This window comes from Montipora foliosa, chromosome 5 (genome assembly GCF_036669935.1).
Source record: "Montipora foliosa isolate CH-2021 chromosome 5, ASM3666993v2, whole genome shotgun sequence".
Taxonomy (NCBI): Eukaryota; Metazoa; Cnidaria; class Anthozoa; order Scleractinia; family Acroporidae; genus Montipora; species Montipora foliosa.
The window spans coordinates 23107666-23125786 of record NC_090873.1 but is presented as its reverse complement, the minus strand read 5'-3'; the positions used below and the strand labels follow the sequence as shown (position 1 = coordinate 23125786).

The 18121-nt window shown below is 41.5% G+C and overlaps 2 protein-coding genes across 2 annotated transcripts; both read right to left on the bottom strand.

Annotated features, from left to right (window-relative positions):
* Positions 1 to 7352: 7352 nt before the first annotated feature.
* LOC138002469 (uncharacterized) lies at positions 7353 to 7796 on the bottom strand. Its single transcript, XM_068848506.1, has one exon. It carries the CDS (start codon positions 7794 to 7796, stop codon positions 7353 to 7355), a length of 444 nt encoding a protein of 147 aa, XP_068704607.1.
* A 369-nt stretch (positions 7797 to 8165) lies between these two features.
* On the bottom strand, positions 8166 to 10754 carry LOC138002468 (uncharacterized). The gene has a single exon (XM_068848505.1). The coding sequence runs from the start codon at positions 10752 to 10754 to the stop codon at positions 8166 to 8168; it is 2589 nt and encodes an 862-aa protein (XP_068704606.1).
* Between the last annotated feature and the right edge of the window lie 7367 nt (positions 10755 to 18121).

Sequence of the window (18121 nt, the reverse complement as noted above, 5' to 3'; positions counted from 1 at the left end):
AAAGTATAATGGGCGTTAAAGATATACCACAAAAGCAAAGAGGGAAAAAATGAGCCATTCCAATCTTGCTTCTTCAAAAGCAATTTTTTTCACAAAATTAATAACGCCTAAAATTGTTCTATTACAGACAAAAGAAGGAAATAAATTGCCTGAATCATCGTATTCGTTCAAATAAACTTAAATGAAAAACTATACCAGTTGACAGTTTGTGTTGAACAAGGAAAGGCAATTTTCTCGACCCTAAAAAAAAAAAAATTTAGCTCTTTGCAAGCTTCGTTTTCTCTAGATCCTGTGAAATAAATTTCGGAGACGGAATTTATGATTGCTAACTAAGATGACGAAAAGTGATTGGAAAGGGGTTATTTGAAGTGAAAGTCTTCTTTTTCAACAATTTTTCCCATTTTCCACTTTGATAACCAGCGACAACCGAAGCTAATCTGTCTGGTTTACATCCGATTAATTTCATCTACCGGGTTTAACAATTTCAATCTCAGTCATTCATTTCAGTAGCTGGAAATGCACCGTACTCCCACCAGTCTCCATCATTAAATGATCATGGCCTAGCTCACACGAGTCTCCTATAGCTCTGTGGTAGAACATTTGAACTAGTAATCGATAATCGGAAGGTCGGAGTTTGGATATATTCCTGCAAAGGAGCACTCGGATTTTTCCCGAGAATCCCCGAGTCAGTATTGAAAATGAATATCAGTGAAGATGTAGACCATATTGTATTACAAACGATTTGTAAATGTTTTGTATCACGATTAATTGTCGCTTTCTTAATTTAATCAGTTTTTGTTCCTCATTAATATTCATATTCTCGATTATCCGAACTATTTCGTCTAGTCCCAAGGAGTCCGGATAATCGAGGTTCGACTGTACAACTGAATGAAACGCAAATTAAGCGAATACCAATATTGTCACCTTTGTGCTCATGTCAAGTGATGGAGCATTGAAAGCCCGGTTTTTACTGGCGACGGAGTCGTAATCGTAATCAGAAGCGCAGAGCGATACGATCCAGCGAAAACTGCATTGTCGGAGTCGGAAGCAGAGGAGGGGGGGGGGGATAAACCAATCACAATGCTCGATTCCAAGCATTGTGATTGGTTGGTTCTTCCGCTTCTGCTCGCGACTCCGACAATCTACAGTTTTCACTGGATCATAAGTGACAGAGTCATAAGCGGAGTCGGAAGAAAATGAGAACGTTCTGATTCTTCCGACTCCTGTTCCGTCGAGCTTATGACTCCGCTTATTAAGAGTCCGATCTTTGGTTTTTACTAGGTCATAAGAGCTCTTACGACTCCGACGCTAGTGAAAACCAGCCTTGCCCTCTGTTCAATACTCACATTCTCCTAAACGGTCACTGTACAGATTCGTATTAGGAAATCTTTCGTGAAAATTGAGGTTGAGATATTTGCACATGATGACAAGTTTTGTTGACTTGAATGAATTCCATTTTTTTGGAAGAGTAAGAAAACGGAAGCAAATCATCAAATGATCTTGATTTCGGTTATTGAATAGGCCATTTCCTAACACCTTGTTTTATTGCAGTTCGTTCAAGCTTGCCTTAAATCAAATTTAATACTTTTTGAAATAATAGGCCATTTCCGAGTTCATGTCCTCCTCCTCTTCAAAGCGAGTCCAAGTGCGAGTTGTTGTGATGGTAATTAGTTCTACTTTACATATGAAAGAAAACTAATTTTCATAACAAAAACTTCGCACTTAGACTCGCCCTGAAGAGGAGGCAGACATGAATTCTGAAATGGCCTATTGATATAGTCACTAAAGAGCTGTGGCTTATTCATGGCTCAGTTATGATCGCTTTGATAAATCGCAGAACTCGTGCGCTGATATCCTGTTAAAGCCGCCTAAATATTTCAAGTCTCAAAAATCATGGAAGTCCTATTTTGCTTCGTAAAATGCAATGTTGCTAATGTCTAAACTTGCTCTACCACGAACATTGAGAGAGGAATAAACTGCACGTGTTTATTTACATTTAAATGACAAACTAGCAGCTGACAATTCATATCGACCGTGACAAGCCAATTTCTCGCATCAACTTACGCTCTCTGGCAACAGTGATTTTTGCTTCATTCTCTACGGAGGAAAGTAACATATTTTTCATGAATTAGTGTGGCGTACAGCGGTCGAAGCAAATAAAGTAAAGAAAAAGACGACGAGCGAGTTTCACATAAGCCACAATCAACTGACTTAAGTGTAATTTCCGACGTTCGAGAGAGAGAGAAGTGTCAGTATTACTGGTATTACCATAACAAAATAATTAACTATGAGAGGGTGATATGATGTGCTATTTTTTACCCATGTAAACCATGTGAGCGTTAGCCCTACTAATGGAAATTGGCCCACTCACGGACAGAGAAAAACTCTGACCAGGGTGGGAATTGAACCGACGACCTTCGGGTTAAATCACCGCTGCTCTGCCGACCTTGTAGCTCAGTCAGTAGAGCAGCGGTAATCTAACCCGAAGGTCGTGGGTTCAATAGACCTCTTTAGCTTGTACATTTTGTTTTCCCATTTCAGACCACGTGATGTTACTCTAGGGAAAACTTTCTTTCAAACGTCGTCCTATGCACGTGAATATGTACGCATAACTTATGAAAAAACAAAAGGAAAATTTCCTTGAGAACATCACGTGGTCTGAAATGGGAAAACAAAACGTACAAGCTAAAGAGGTCTATTCCCACCCTGGTCAGAGTTTTTCTCTGTCCGTGAGTGGGCCAATTTCCATTAGTAGGGCTAACGCTCACATGGTTTACATGGGTAAAAACTAGCACATCACATCACCCACTCATGGTTAATTCCGTTGAAATATAAGTGCTACACGGCCAACGTTTGCATACACATAACCCCTTGTACTTACCATTACATTTTGTTGCTGGTAAGAACACCCCTAAACTTTCCACTTTGTAGATGCTTATGAAATTGTCCTCGGTACAGGGATCACAGGAAATTTCGAGGGAGATAGACCGTCGTTGAAATTTCATAAATTTGAAATGGGGAATGGGCATAAAAATCATCACAGTTTGCGACTTCATTTCCAGGGTCTCTCTTCTCCTCTCCAAATGGAAAGATCCTGGGAACGAGGTTACACAGTTAGAGGAGCAACCCATTCTCAAGAGTTGAAACCCATCCACGGATATGAATTTTATTTCCTTATTTTCTGTGCTACCACAACTCCTGGGACAGTGTCCTAAATTAATAATAGTAAATTAAAAGCAAATTAGGAATTAACAATAATCATTAATTTAGAAGAGATCATGTTGAGACGAGCAACTAAAAGCAGCTTCCAGCAACCGTTGAACGAGATTTGAACCTGTAACTTGAACTCACAATCAACCAGCTTCCAATGGGTCTACGGATGACTCCAAAGTACTTCTTGAGCCCACGGTGCACCAAACCCAATTAAGAGACCATAATTATTTTCACTTGCAGCCACTGCTGACCGGAAGAAAGTCCTGTCAGGTCATCATTTCTAACTGACACCCTCCCAATGGGGTTGATACTTCAGTTCGCAGCGCAGTGCAGCACAAATCAAATCGTCATTGGTTCGAGCCCTGTTGAAGCCTGGCCCCAGTTGTTCAAACGATGGATAGCGCTATCCGCTGGATAAATCACTATCCAGTGGATAAGTAATAGCGAAATCAATTGCTCTATCCATTGGATAGTGATTTATCCCGTGGATAGAGTTATCCACCTTTCGAACAACTGGGGCCCGGATTTTTTCAAGCTTGCTGGGAACTGCTTAACTTCATCGTCTAACTGCGCTGATCTTTCCCACTTTCATTTCATGGAGTGTACTTGACAGCAAAAGAATGATTCACTCATTTCAAATAACGTTTTCACATTTACATGTAGTCAACTCTACATATTTGACTATCAACAAGGATTTTTACATATTGCTTGTAAACTAAGAATTAGAGTAAAACTATTAATTTTTACAATATTTCAAATACTGTATAAAATTAAAAGGCATTCAACCAATGTAAAATGCTCTGTTTATAGAGGAAGTGCACTTTTATATAGCTATTAGGCTTAAGTTCACAGGCAACCCCACCTTTAATAATTTGAAAGAAACAAAATAATTATGATGTATTGCTTTGTACTAATAATATGGCAATAAAGAAGCCTATTCATTCCTTGTAACAAAAAAATCTTCAAATCTTGATAGAATTTAGAATTTGTTGATTGGAACGATTGGAACAAATAACTGTCCCACACCAAATAATAATTATGCTCTTTAAAATCCTAAGAATCTGCAAGGCTCTTCTGATATGAAGCCAGGTTCTGATTTTTTTTTGCAACTGCTTACTTAAGTTGCTCTCTTGTATTAACTCTCTGGTATTATTGAAAATGATTGTACCAGTGTGAAACAAACTATTTAAAGTACATCTTTTTGCTGGTACCACGCTCATTAACTGCATTTGGCAAAGACCTTGATAATTTACTTTGTCAGGGTAATACCAAACGTTCTAATGTATATGACTGGTTATGTGCAAGTAAACTTACATTGAGCCAGGGTAAAACTATATGCATGATTTTTCCAGTCAAGACAAAAGTTAAACTTTTTCTTTTAAAGGGAGAGTATCACGGTAGTGCGCATGTACTAGCCATAGTGAATGTCAACATTTGTCAGCCAATTGGAAGCAACGTTACAACAATATTTATTAATGTGGGAAATTTGCACGTACATTTGATCAAAGGCAATAATTATTGTTTAATAGTCGAGAAATTTCTACACGTACGTGTGAATTTTCCACATGAATTATAACATCGCTTCCGATTGGCTCATAAATGATGATATTCGTTATGGCTAGAACATGGGCAATACTGTGATACTCCCTCTTTAACCTTAACTGGTCAAGCTGAAGATTACTCCTTTAATGAAAAATACCTTGGTTTAGTCATCGATATTGTCATCTATCCTGGCATGATCACATAGAGTACATTAAAACTCCAACATACCGTTGGAAACAAAATTAATATTCTGACATAAGGAAATAAATTTCTGTCTAGGGAAACATTAATAAAGGAAGTAATAATAAATAATATTAGTTATAGTTGATATGTATTACTCTTTTTTCTAGTCTCATTTCACATATGTTTCTATGCTGTGGGGATATATACTTGTTATGATCCTATTTATGTTGTAAGACTTCAAAATAAGGTAAATGACAGACCAACACTTCTACGCTGTCTTTAGTACCGCTTTTCAGCAAAAATACATTCCCTTACTGGGATGAATATTTGGGTTTGTACTTTTGGAACCATCTGTAACTTTTTATCCACTCTAGGGCTCTAAAGCCTCAAAATAACTGGTTTACTGTGCTCTCTTGAGACACACATACACCCTCTCTCTATCAAAATTCGTTTCTCTTATATACTCTACGTGTAATGCATGTTAAAATATTGGGGATTGGTACTGGCAAAGATGGCGGCCACAAATCATTCAGTTCTGAGATACATCCTTTTTAGCATTAAAGTATAGGGTTACACCAAATTATCAAGGAAAGAGGATCTCACATTAACTGGATTTACTGGTGACCTGTATCTTGATAGAATGTAGCCCAATCAGAGGGAATATACCAGTAAGATTTTGACAGATTTGGACGAGGTGCACGGACTTGAATGTTTAATCATTGATCCTACCAACATTTTTTCATACAAACTCAACAGAGACATTGATAGATGCTATTCTAACAAACAACCCAGACTTGTTCGAACAAAACGGAGTGGTTTTTCCAGAAAAATTAATAGCGATCCTGGTCTATGGCCTGATGAGAGAAGAGTCCACCAACACCAAAGCAAAATCATTACTTTTCGAAGTGCAAATACACTGGATGTGAAAAAGTTAAATGAAGACTTGAAACAGCTCCTTCGCACGTCTGTGAAATTTTTCGATGATATAAATGACAAAGATTTCATCTGCAAGACACAATTTCAAAAAACACCAGACAAGCATCTTCCAAAGAAGCAAATCAAAGTTAGATAAAAAAGATGTTCCTTTCATGACTCTGGAATGGAAAGAAGCTATCAAGAAAAAGAGAAAATATGCTAAGCTCTTTGGAAGAAACAGAACTGTGGAAAAGTTTGAACTGAAGAGGAAATGGAGAAATATAGCCACCTCAAGTTGATGCACGGACAGCAGGCAGTACTGGTCACCAGTGTGATCTTCTTACGACTACAAAACTCCAGCGATAAAAATTCAAACACGCTTTAGTCTTCATTCAACTGCCTATGACGGCGCGAACTCAACCCAGGCGGTGAAAGCGAAAAGCGGTTAAGACTAGAAAACAAACAAATACAAAAATTACTTAGTAAAATGAACTAATCGTAAACAGAAACTCGACAAAAAGATACACTTACATTTGTTACGAGCTGGTAACTGAATATTGACTTCTTGAAGCGAAGAAAGTAACAAACTGCAAAAAGCGAAACTACAAGAACTACTCACAAGCGAAAATGACTGATCGAGAACCCTAGAAATGACTAAATTAACCCTTAAATACCTCTAGGAGAACGAATAAATTAAGCACTAAATTCCTGATTAAACAGACTGACAACTGCATTTCTAAGAGAGGAATGCAACCCCACTAATGAGCAGGCGTTTGGATCTAACACCGGCCCCTAAGTGTGAGACAGCTTAAGTCGAGTCACTTACATTAAACAGATCTAAACAGAAACTACGCGTTAAGTACAGTTTTGCATTATACTAAGTGCACACTAAGAAACTTATCCCCGGCGGAAAATATTGAACTAGAAATATAAAACAACGTTTTCAATCTGGAAATTGAGCTTTAAAGTCAAACAACGTTCAAAATTGGCATCTTGGATCACTTCATTCTTCTCCTTCAACCAGAAGGCAGAGTTTATCAATAGGTCTTTCAAAAACACCTGATTTCATGCTCACTTTCGCACGGCGAACAAATCCTCTCTTGTCGGGGAACACCTCAACGATTTTCCCTAAAGGCCACGAATTACGGTGTAAACTTTCATTTCGACTAAAACGATGTCTTCAACTGCCAGATTTCGCCTTGGACGATTCCATTTTTGACGAATCTGTAAAAGGGGAAGAAATTACTTGCACCATCTTCTCCAAAACACATCCGCGAGATACTGCACTTGCCTCCAACGGCGTCTTGAAAGTAGATCTTTGTGCTGGAATAGACCAGGAGGCAAGGGGGCTTCAGATTTTAGTAAAAGCAAATGATTAGGAGTCAAGGCCTCCAAGTCGCAAGGGTCGCTGGATACGGCCGAGATGGGTCGACTGTTAAGGATGCTCTCGACCTCGCACATTAGCGTAGGTAGACTTTCATCATCCGTTATTTGTTCCCTCAGTAAGGACCGAAGAATCTTCCTGATGGTTCGTATGCATCTTTCCCAGATACCTCCAAAATGGGAACCGTAAGGGGGGCTGAAGGTCCACTTGATATTTTTTGCAAGAGAAAATTGTGGATTTTCTCTTGGCTCCACTCTGAAATAGCATCGCGGAGCTCTCGCTCACCACTTGTGAAATTGGTGCCATTGTCTGAATAGATTTCCTTTACTTGACCTCTTCTCGCAATAAATCTTCGAAGAGCCAACAGAAAGGAGTCTGTGTCGAGGCTGAAAGCAACTTCTATTTGCACAGCGCGGATAGCTAAGCAGGTGAAATTTACACCGTATCTCTTAACGAGACTACGACTACGACGAAATTGGAAGAGACCAAAGAAATCTAAGCCAACTGACGTGAACGGTGGTCTGTCAGGTCGAACGCGATCTTCTGGCAAGTCAGCCATTTTCTGTCGACAAAGAGTTGCTTGTGAACGTCGGCATATGACGCACTTTGCGAGAACACTCTTTACGGCTGAACTTCCCCGAGTTATCCAAAATCTCTCGCGAATGAGGGACAAAACATGCTTTCTTCCAGAATGGCCACACGCCTTGTGATAATGATCGATAATTAATCTGCTCATGCGATCATCTTTCGGGAGAATAATCTGATTCTTTGACTCTGAAGACAACGTAGAGTTGCGAAGTCTACCACCCACGCGCAAAAGACCATTCACAAAGATTGGGTCGAGCTTAATTGTAAAGGCGACTACTCTTCTTAACCTGCTTCTTAGGATTTGCCGTTTCCTCCGGGAAGGATTGCCGTTGGACGTGCTTTAGAATTTCTCCCTCTGCCCGTTGGATTTCTTCAAGGGTGATAAGCATAAGACTGCCATTTCGTGGTTTGTCTCCTTTACTTGCCTTGAGGAGATTATTTTGTAACGGAAAAGCCAGGCAACGACTTTCACCAGGAGAGACCATGAGGAACATCTGCTAGCGTACTGCAATAATGGACTTTTAGGGGTGCTAAGAGAAGACACGCCGGCTCGAACTTCTCTTTTCACTTCAGGATCATTATTTGCAATCTCGCCAAATAGCTGATCTTGCGCTGGCCACATGCTGTCATGCTTCCAAAGGGATGCCGGCCCCGTTAACCAACGACTTTGACGAAGGAAAATATCTGCCGTCAAACCACGCAAGGCGTCATCAGCAGGGTCATTATCGCCATTGACATGAAACCACTGATTAGGCTGGGACCCGTCACGAATAATCGCCACCCTATTGGCAACAAAGTTGTGGTACCGGTTTGTTTCATTCTTGACGTAGCGCAGAACTGCGGCACTGTCCGTCCAGAAGACCGACCTTGCATTGACTGAGATCTCCAACTCTCTCTTCAATAATCTGTCTTGCTTAACAGCTGTTACCGCCGCAGACAAATCCAGACGAGGGATCGTTATCATCTTCAACGGAGTGACACGTGACTTCGCGCAGAGAAAAGAGCAATGGGCTTCATTGTGGGCATTGACAAGACGAAGATAACTAACTGACCCATAACCGATTTCAGATGCATCAGCAAAATGATGTAGCTGACTGGACGTAATGACACCAAAACCATCTGGCTTCAGGCAGCGTTCGACAGAGAATTTAGACAATTTGGGTAAATCTGCCAACCATTGTTCCCCAGAAACTTCGTACTTTGAGGGGATCGCATCATCCCATCCTAGCTTCTCCCGGCATAAATCTTGAAGCAAGCGTTTGGCTGGCAACACGAACGGTGCAGCGAGATCAAGAGGATCATAAACTGAACTCACAACCGAAAGGATACTTCTTCGTGTGGGTGGGCGATGTTTCAGGTCTATCTTGAACCCAAAAGTATCCGTTTCTGTGCACCATCGAACTCCAAGGGCTCTTTTGAATGGTAGATTTTCTTTACTAAGGTCCAAGTTCTTTACTTCTTTGGCGCGCTCGGCTTCAGGGATGGCATCAAGGACTCTGCGACTATTACTAACCCATTTGGTCAGATAAAATCCACCTCTTGACAGCAAACATTTTAAATCACTTGCATGTTGTAAAGCTTCTTCAGTTGATGGTAAAGATTTCAGGCAATCGTCTACATAAAAGTTCTTGTTAACCGAGCTTAAAACTTCCCTTGGAAAGTGGTCGCTGTTGTCCTCTGCCGTCTTTCGCCGGGCAAGGTTGGAACATGCTGGCGATGAAGCTGCTCCCAACAAATGCACAACCATCTGATACTCTTCGAGATTTTCGTCCAGGTTACCCTCAGGCCACCACAGGAAACGGAGAAAAGTTCGGTCTTCTTCGGCTACTCTAACCTGGTAAAACATCGCTTCAATATCCGCCATGATTGCTATCCTTTCTTGGCAAAACCTCATCAATACACCGAACAACGTGTTCGTTAAGTCTGGACCCTTGAGCAATAGATCATTGTGCGACTTTCCCTGAAACTTCGCAGAACAGTCGAAAACGACTCGTATTTTACCAGGCTTGCGAGGATGGTAGATGCCGTGGTGCGGGATATACCACTTTACACAGTTTAACGCTTGCGTGTGCATGGGAACTTTACGGGCGTAGCCCTTCTCTAGAGTCTCAGCCATAAAGACCTTGTAGTCAGCATACAGGTTCTTGTTACCATGGAGCTTCCTTTTCAGCCATAGCGCTCGCTGTTCAGCTTGTACCCGATTGTTTGGCACCGCGACTTCACGATCTCTGAATAGCAAAGCCATCTCGTAATGACCTTCTTTCAGAACTGCCGTACTATTTAGCACCTTTAAGAAACGCAGCTCCTCTTGGGACATCTCAGGTTTATCATCTGCACTGGATTCGGGGAAATTACCATTGTAGTAGTCCTTCAGCATCTGGTTGAGATCGTGGTCAGCCTTAGAAAAGAAACTGGATATGCGTGAGCGGTGGCTACGACACCCTAAGGGACCATTCACAACCCAACCTACAATTGTACGGGACGCGTAAGGGCCGCCATCTTGACAATGCCTCACTTCTAGAGGATCGAGGATCTGCGGGACGTCACTAGCTATTAGGAGACTGACTTCTGCTTCTACATCCGGCAAATACACTCCACTCAAATGTGGCCATTTGTCAACATCAACCTGGTTTGGGATATCTTCCTTTAATACGGGAATCTCGGGTATTGTGTACAAGGGAGGCAATTTGACAAACACGTTCTCCTCCAGGTCGGAAATAGCCAGATCTTGCAGAACGAAACTGTCAATGAGGCTGTTCTTTCTGTCCAACGTTGTTAAAGAAATCAAAGTTCTTTGGCCATTTACTCCTAACTGTCTCATTAGGGCTTCAGTACAAAACGTGGAAGAGCTGCCGCTATTCAAGAAGGCGTAAGTGATTACAGGTGTCCCATTTCCTTTAGGCCATACTTTAACTGGAACAATGGCCATAGCTGTCCTCGAGGTGTCTGTCGCAACAAAGGGACTAATTCTTTCGCCTGTATTGACCATAGCACTTTGAACACGCAAAACCTCCTCGCAAGACGAAGTACTTGCTGTGGCATTGTTAGCTTCTGGGCAACGTGCAACAGAATTCGTGTGGAGAACTGTTGGATGTTTTCATGTGCAATTGACAATTGCACACGTTTTCCGCTTCGGACAATTCCTTGCTATATGCTCAGTGGACAAACAACCGAAGCAAAGACTTCATAAACTCGATTCGTTCCCCGTAGGGGCGACTCCTAAGAGATTTGCAGCTCTCTAGGGCGTGATGATCGTTGCAATAAAGGCAAGAGACTTCTTCTACTGTAGGTACGTCTGAACTTGGCAATTCCCTGGTGGCAGGTGAGGTCAGGCAATTGTTAACATGCGAAGCAAAACTACGTCTTTCTTTCGTTTTCTCGTGGGATCCTTTATTCAAGAGACCTCGACGTGTATCGGGTCTAGGCCTAGAGTCTTCGACAATCTTCCCGAAGAGAGGGTTGGTCGCTACGCGAGCTTCATGGTCGACAAACTCAGCGAGGTCATTAAACCGGATAGCCCTTCCTTGATCCTCCATGATTTCATCTACCAAGCGCCGCCATCTTACTCTTAAACTGAACGGCATCTTCAGAGATAACTTCTTAATGGTTTCGGGTTGTTCAAGCTTGGTTAGGTTCCTACTAACCTGCATGGCATTCTTGCACCTTATTAGGAAAATGGCAAATCGACTTAGGGCTTGGCCGTCCTCTACTTTCACATCAGGCAAATTCAGTGCCTTGGTTTCTTACGCAGCTACAACGTGGTAATTATCACCAAACTTCTTCCTGATGAGTCGTTGAGCTTCTTGATAACCATTTTCAGGTGGGAGATAATGGCACGATCTCACGAGCTCTCTCACATCTCCACCAGTAAAGTGCTCAAGGTAATAGAGCCTTTCGCTACTGCTTGACGTCTTGGACCCGATTATACTCTCAAACGCTCTTACGAAGGGTTCATATTCCATAGGGTCTCCGTTGCAGATAGGGACACGAGGCTAAGGGAGAGCACTTTTCTTCTGTTGTATTGCAAGCATCTCCACAATTTTATTTTGTTGCTGTTGCAGAGCGTTCTGTTGCTGATGGAGTCCTAACATTTTGTGAAAAGCCCTTTCGCTTGGCGAAGAAAGCACTTCGGACGACTCTGAAACAGCCCTTTCGTTGTTAATAGGCAAGGGGGGATGGTGCCACTCTTCTCCTTAAGCGTTCTTCTTCCAGTTGAAGGTGAAACTTCTGTTTCTCTAGTAGCTGTCTCTTCTGAAGAACCGCCTCTTCCGCTTTTAACTCTGCTACACGTGCAGCTTCTTTAGCTCTGGCCACGGACAATGAAGATACATAACTCCCACGCGAACCACTGCGAGAAGAACGATGAGATTTTCTACGAGAATGTCTGGAGGCTGAGGTTCTCGACACGATCTGACTTGCAGAGTCTTCTGGTTGCAACTGAGAGTCTAAACGCGCCACTTCCTCACTTCTTTTAATCCAACCTTGAACTTCGTGGATAAAGTCATCCTTTCGAACAGACTCACGTTCGAAAGATTCATGGCACCTCAAAATGCTCGACTCGTCAGACAGGTACGACTTATATACAACATGAGCTTCCTGGAAAGCAGCGAATGCAGCGACAAACTGTGACATTTTCTCTTTAACGCGAGAGGCGTTCCCTTCGCGGGACAGCAACACTTGAATTTCATTCCTTTTAATTGTAACTACCGAGAGATATCCAGATCTGGAATTCTTCAGCCACCGAAGGTCTTCGAGTGAAATAACTTGATGTAGTGCCGAGCTAGCAGCGCCAAAGACAACATCACCACCACCGGGACCATCTTCTTTCGCCGCCATCAAATCTCGGCAAACTCAGGACGTCGATAACTCGTAACAGTAATTCAACTGACAAACCTGAGACTAGAAAACAAACAAATACAAAAATTACTTAGTAAAATGAACTAATCGTAAACAGAAACTCTTACAGATACACTTACATTTGTTAGGAGCTGGTAACTGAATATTGACTGCTTGAAGCGAAGAAAGTAACAAACAGCAGAAAGCGAAACTACAAGAACTACTCACAAGCGAAAATGACTGATCGAGAACCCTAGAAATGACTAAATTAAGCCTTAAATGCCTCTAAGAGAACGAATAAATTAAGCATTAAATTCCTAATTAAAAGACTGACAACTGCATCCCTAAGAGAGGAATGCAACCCCGCTAATGAGCAGGCGTTTGGATCTAACATTATCACTTTTAATTTAATTTAGAGATGCATCTTGCTCTGTATTGCATTTTTTGCCATATCTTTAGAAGATTTTTAATTTTGAATCTGATATCAAAAGTCGCATGATGCCTGGACTACCTATGAAAGAAGAGCAGAAACGAAAGAATTCGTTTTAGATTGTTTTGTTTTGTTTGGTTTTCTTTATTTGATTGCTCTTCGCCACGGCTGAACAAAAAAAAATCGTTAATTCATTGTTTAAGTAAGGCAAAAAAGAATAAATAACCCGGGAGCTCCGCTTTTAGCCTTGGCTAACTCTATATATCAGAGGAAAGAGACAAGTGATCCTCGCACTTTGCTAGACAATTTACCCAAATGTCGCTTTATTCATAAGTCCTTCAGTGAGTGGCTTCATAGTTCAGTTGGTAGAACATTGCACCGGCATCGCAAAGGTCATGAGTTTAAATCCCGTTGAAAAGACCTAAATTTTTCAGCTGTTTTATAATTAGAAACAAAGTGCGAAGTCCACTAAAGTTATGCATTGCACACCCTCACCTTGCATCGTCAGCTTGGATGAGCGCGCCTTCGATCAATTTAGCGGGAAACCAAAAGTGGTTAAAAGTGGCCAAGAGTGTTTATTCTGGCCTCAGTTGTTCAAACAACGGATAGCGCTATCCACCGGATAACTCACTATCCATTGGATTGTGCAATTGATTTCGCTATTTCTTATCCACTGCATAGTGATTTATCTGGTCGATAGCGCTATCCATTGTTTGAACAACTGGGGCCAGCTGATGTGGTACAAAGATTACCTCCAACGAAAATTCGGGTTCACATTGCAACCAGGTTGACAGTAATGATAAGACATGGCTTGATGATACTCTGCTTTTGATCAATATTTTTAATATTGCTTAAAAAGTTACAGTGTCTTCATCAGGGGGACCCAAAGTTCGTAGGTGTTCTTATATGGTCCCAATTAATTTAAAAAGAAGGTAGAGCGGTTTTCAAATGAGACCAAAGTAATTACTTTGGCCAATCAAATAGGACGGAGACAATCCAGTAAACCAATCCAAATTCGAAGTAATTACACGTAGCCGACACAAAGCGTGGGAAAGTGTGCACACGCCAGCCACGATTGGTTTTGGTGTCACTTCGGATTGGTTGAAAAAGTGGCGCGAGAAATTTGAACCAATGACTGAGTGAAGTAATCATAAACCAAAGTAATTCGCTAATTACTGTCGATACTCAATTGAAAATCGCTCTAACGATGCATTCAGTGATACGTCCAAATTCAGCTTCTAGCTCCAAGGAAACGTTTTGTCAGCCTGGGCCGATGGAATAAACTTTCTGCCTGATTGCAGAAGTTTTGACAAACTTAAAGTTAACCTAAACGGCTCAAATATTTTTCGTCTTCTATATTAAATTTCCCACCAAAAGTAAACATGTTTTGCCATTCTTACCTCAAACTCTTCCGGGCATCTTTTATCTGCCGGGCAAGACGCGCAAAGTTATCAAAACTAGCAGTAATTTGGCCCACAAAATTTCCTTGAAACAGGAATGCAAAGCAGTTTGTGACGTAAAATAGAAAATGGACCCAGGCCTCCCACATCATGGTCGTGGGTCCAATTAAATTACTGCTTGTTCTTCCAAGTTTGCGTAGCTTGCACGGCACAGAAAAAGCGACATTCTGGGTGACAATGGTGACATATGTTTGCTTTGGATGGGAGATTTATATTAGGGACAAAAAAATATTTGAGTTTAGTTGCACTTTAAAATCAGATTTTAAGCCATCATGTTGCGAGCTGGAAAAGTTTGAAGAAAACTCAGAAACTCACGCAAAGAAATCCCTCGTGAATAAATATACCCTTATCAATGTTTGCTTGCAAGCAGGCTGACTTGTTTGGGGCATCGAGGGAGTAATTTGGAGGTGGAGCCGCCAGGGAGCGAGTCTGGCCCCATTCATCTCGCCCGCTGGTAGCTCCGCCGCCAAATCACTCGTTCGATGTCCCAAACAAGTCAGCCTGCTATATAATTTCAATGTCATTATCGTCTTCATAGAATATAATGCAATTCTTTCCCGTTGGCGAAAAGAAGAAGGAAGTCCTTGAATCATAGACTTCTTCTTCAATCATAGTTCTTCCGTCCGTGCCATCTCAAAAATTTCAAATACTAGAAATAGCCGATTAGAGAAATTGACCCTACTACGAATGCTTCCAAACTGCCCAGAGGTCGTTCTTCTCGGCCGTTGCCTCTGAGGGCTTATGTTCCATTCACACGCAACACCACCATTTCTACCCTGCGAACACAGACGTCAGGCAAACATTATCTGTGATGGCAGGTTACATCACCTCGGAGCTTACACAAAAGACTTCCTCGGCTTCTTCACTTCCATCAATCAATCAATCAATCAATAACTTTATTAATATGTCAGGTAGATCTAGCTTACATATACGTAAACTAATTGGGGACACCTAACTCTGAGTGAATTAAAAGTTAAGAAGAAATATATTAATCTGATCCAAAATACTAATTATTAGTAATAAGCGTTAAAATTCGCTGTGTTTTAAACTAGTTCCCTAAAAATATCTTGACATGTCAGTGTCCCATTTACCAATGTTTCCTTGAAACCAAAGGTTGAAGACTAATCCCCTCCCAGCCCACTATTTTCAATCCATGAATAAGAACCTAGATCCCATAATTCCCACTCAGCATTATTTTTTCTATCTCTAAGTGGACAACAAACGTTAACGCGAGTATTATTTACATTTTATAGACACTATAGCCTGCAAAGCAGGCGTATTTTTGTTTTAGTAAGAACTATTGGTCGACATCTTGGATAGCAAGCCTAACAGAGGCCTGAGGCCAGTCAAAAAAACTGCACTCAGTGAGAGGTGGACAGTATGAACGTCTCAATCCTCTACCGGCTGTGTGCTTTCAAAATGGCGGCCCATTACGAGCTTTAGACCTTGAACAAGCGTCCGCCTGCCAAAAAACGCCTGCTCTACTGGCTATTGACAAAAACGTGCATACACCTTTAGTAACATCGTGGAGTTTAAAATATCCAGTATTTTTTGTTAGGTTCTTTGCTTAAGACACTATCGCTCTGAACTAAACCCAGCAATTAAAATTGTTGTGAAACGTACAATAAGGCAAGAAGCGTTGATGCAGGAGTCCGATGAAGAACTATATAATTGAAATGCCTGTTGGATGATTAATAATATACACGAAAAAATTACTCAATTCTGATTGGCTGAGAAAGGAGTGCAGCTCTTCTGTAACACGAGTGCAAAATGTGTAACACGAGTGCAAACTTGTAACACGAGTGCAAATTACAAAGGCTTTCTGATTGGCTAAACACACAAAAGAAACCAACAAGAACCAATCAGATTAGAGCTGTTTCTATAGCAACATATTGGCGGAAATTTTAAGATAAGACGCGGAGGAAAATGGCCGGAGTTTTCAGCAAACAACGATTTGGTTTTGCGAGCGAAACAACGATTGAAGAGCTAAAAAATTTTTCCAAAAACCCAAATACAGTAAAGAGTACGTCTTTCTGGCTGAATGTATGGGAGACGTGGTGCAAACAGAAAAATATTGTCAACAAAATCGAGGAAAACGAGCCAGGAAAACTAAACAAGCTACTTGAATCATTCTACGCTGAAGTAAAAAACAAAAACGGTGACGACTACGAGCCAGACAGCTTAAAAGTGATGATAGCTGCACTTGATAGACATTTAAATGAGAAAGGATACAAGTTTTCCATCATAAGAGACAGGGAGTTCCACTCTTCCAAGCAAGTTTTAGAGGGGAAAGCTCGGCAACTTCGCCAATCCGGTATGGGCAAACGTCCAAATAAAGCCAGAAGTTTAACTGAGGAAGAAGAGGAGGTGCTGTGGGAGGGAGAAAAATTTGGCTCCAAAACTCCAGAAGCGCTTATTTCTTCTATGTGGTGGCTTTTGACGCAGTTTTTTGGTCTCCGCGGTCGTCAAGAGCACCACGCAATGAAAATGGAAGATTTTCAACTCTGCAAAAATGACGAAGGTATGGAGTTCGTGCAGTTTACCGAAGGTCCAACGAAGACCAGACAGGGCGGACTGCAGAGCAAGAACAGAGATTTTCAGCCACGAATGTTCTCTGTTGGAGGAGAAAGGTGTCCGGTTGCTCTCTTCAAGCAGTTTGTCGAGCGAAGACCACTTAACATGCGATGGTCAGGTCCTTTCTACCTCAGTATCAAAAGAAACCGAAGACTGAATGACAACATCTGGTTCAAAACTCAACCAATGGGCGTAAACACCATTAGCAACATGATGAAAACAACTGTGGCGGGTACTAGCCTTGAAGAAAGTCACAAAAAATTTACGAATCACAGTGCTAGAAAGACAACAGTGAGCAAGCTAAAGAAAGCAAACGTTGAACGCTCAGATATAGTGAAGGTCACAGGCCACCGAAGCGTACAATCCCTTGACGATTACGATGAAGCCGACGAGGAAGAACAACGACGACTCTCCAGTGCAATATCCAAACGGAATTATGAAAACCCCGGTGCTGAGAAAAAGCGAATGGCAGTTTCCGACATCACGACAACTGCGGCTCCACTCGCTCCGGTAAACACGAACATGCCAGTACCACACACATTGGCCGGCCCATCGATGACAGCGACGAAAGAAAACCAATTCCCACCATCACTTTCAGGTTTTCAAACTCAGAATTTCTCTGTAAATCCAACCATGATGAGGTCCCAGGAACAGACCATGATGAACACGTTCAACAACTGTCAAGTGTCTTTCATCATTGGCCGCTCGAAGCGAGCTCCTGAGATTTCAAAACGACAGCCCAGTTCTTGTAAACGCCGAGCGTTCATTATTGAGGATGATTCTGATTGAACGTTTACTTTTCCTAATTATTGTAAAGCGAGTTTTCTTTACATAAATTTAAAACGCTTGAAAGGTTTTAAATCAGTCCTCACACATTTCCAAGTTCTAATTTGAATGATTTTGAAAGTGTCGGTCTTGTAAGTTTGCATTTGACAAACGTTGTAATTTGTTTCAGCCAATCAGTTGAATGAACTAAAAAAAAGCGCGCCCTGTCAA

Excerpts from the sequence above, each read along its gene's own strand:
- LOC138002469 (XM_068848506.1), bottom strand. The coding sequence starts at position 7,796 with ATGGCTGACTTGCCAGAAGATCGCGTTCGACCTGACAGACCACCGTTC.
- LOC138002468 (XM_068848505.1), bottom strand. The coding sequence starts at position 10,754 with ATGGCCATTGTTCCAGTTAAAGTATGGCCTAAAGGAAATGGGACACCT.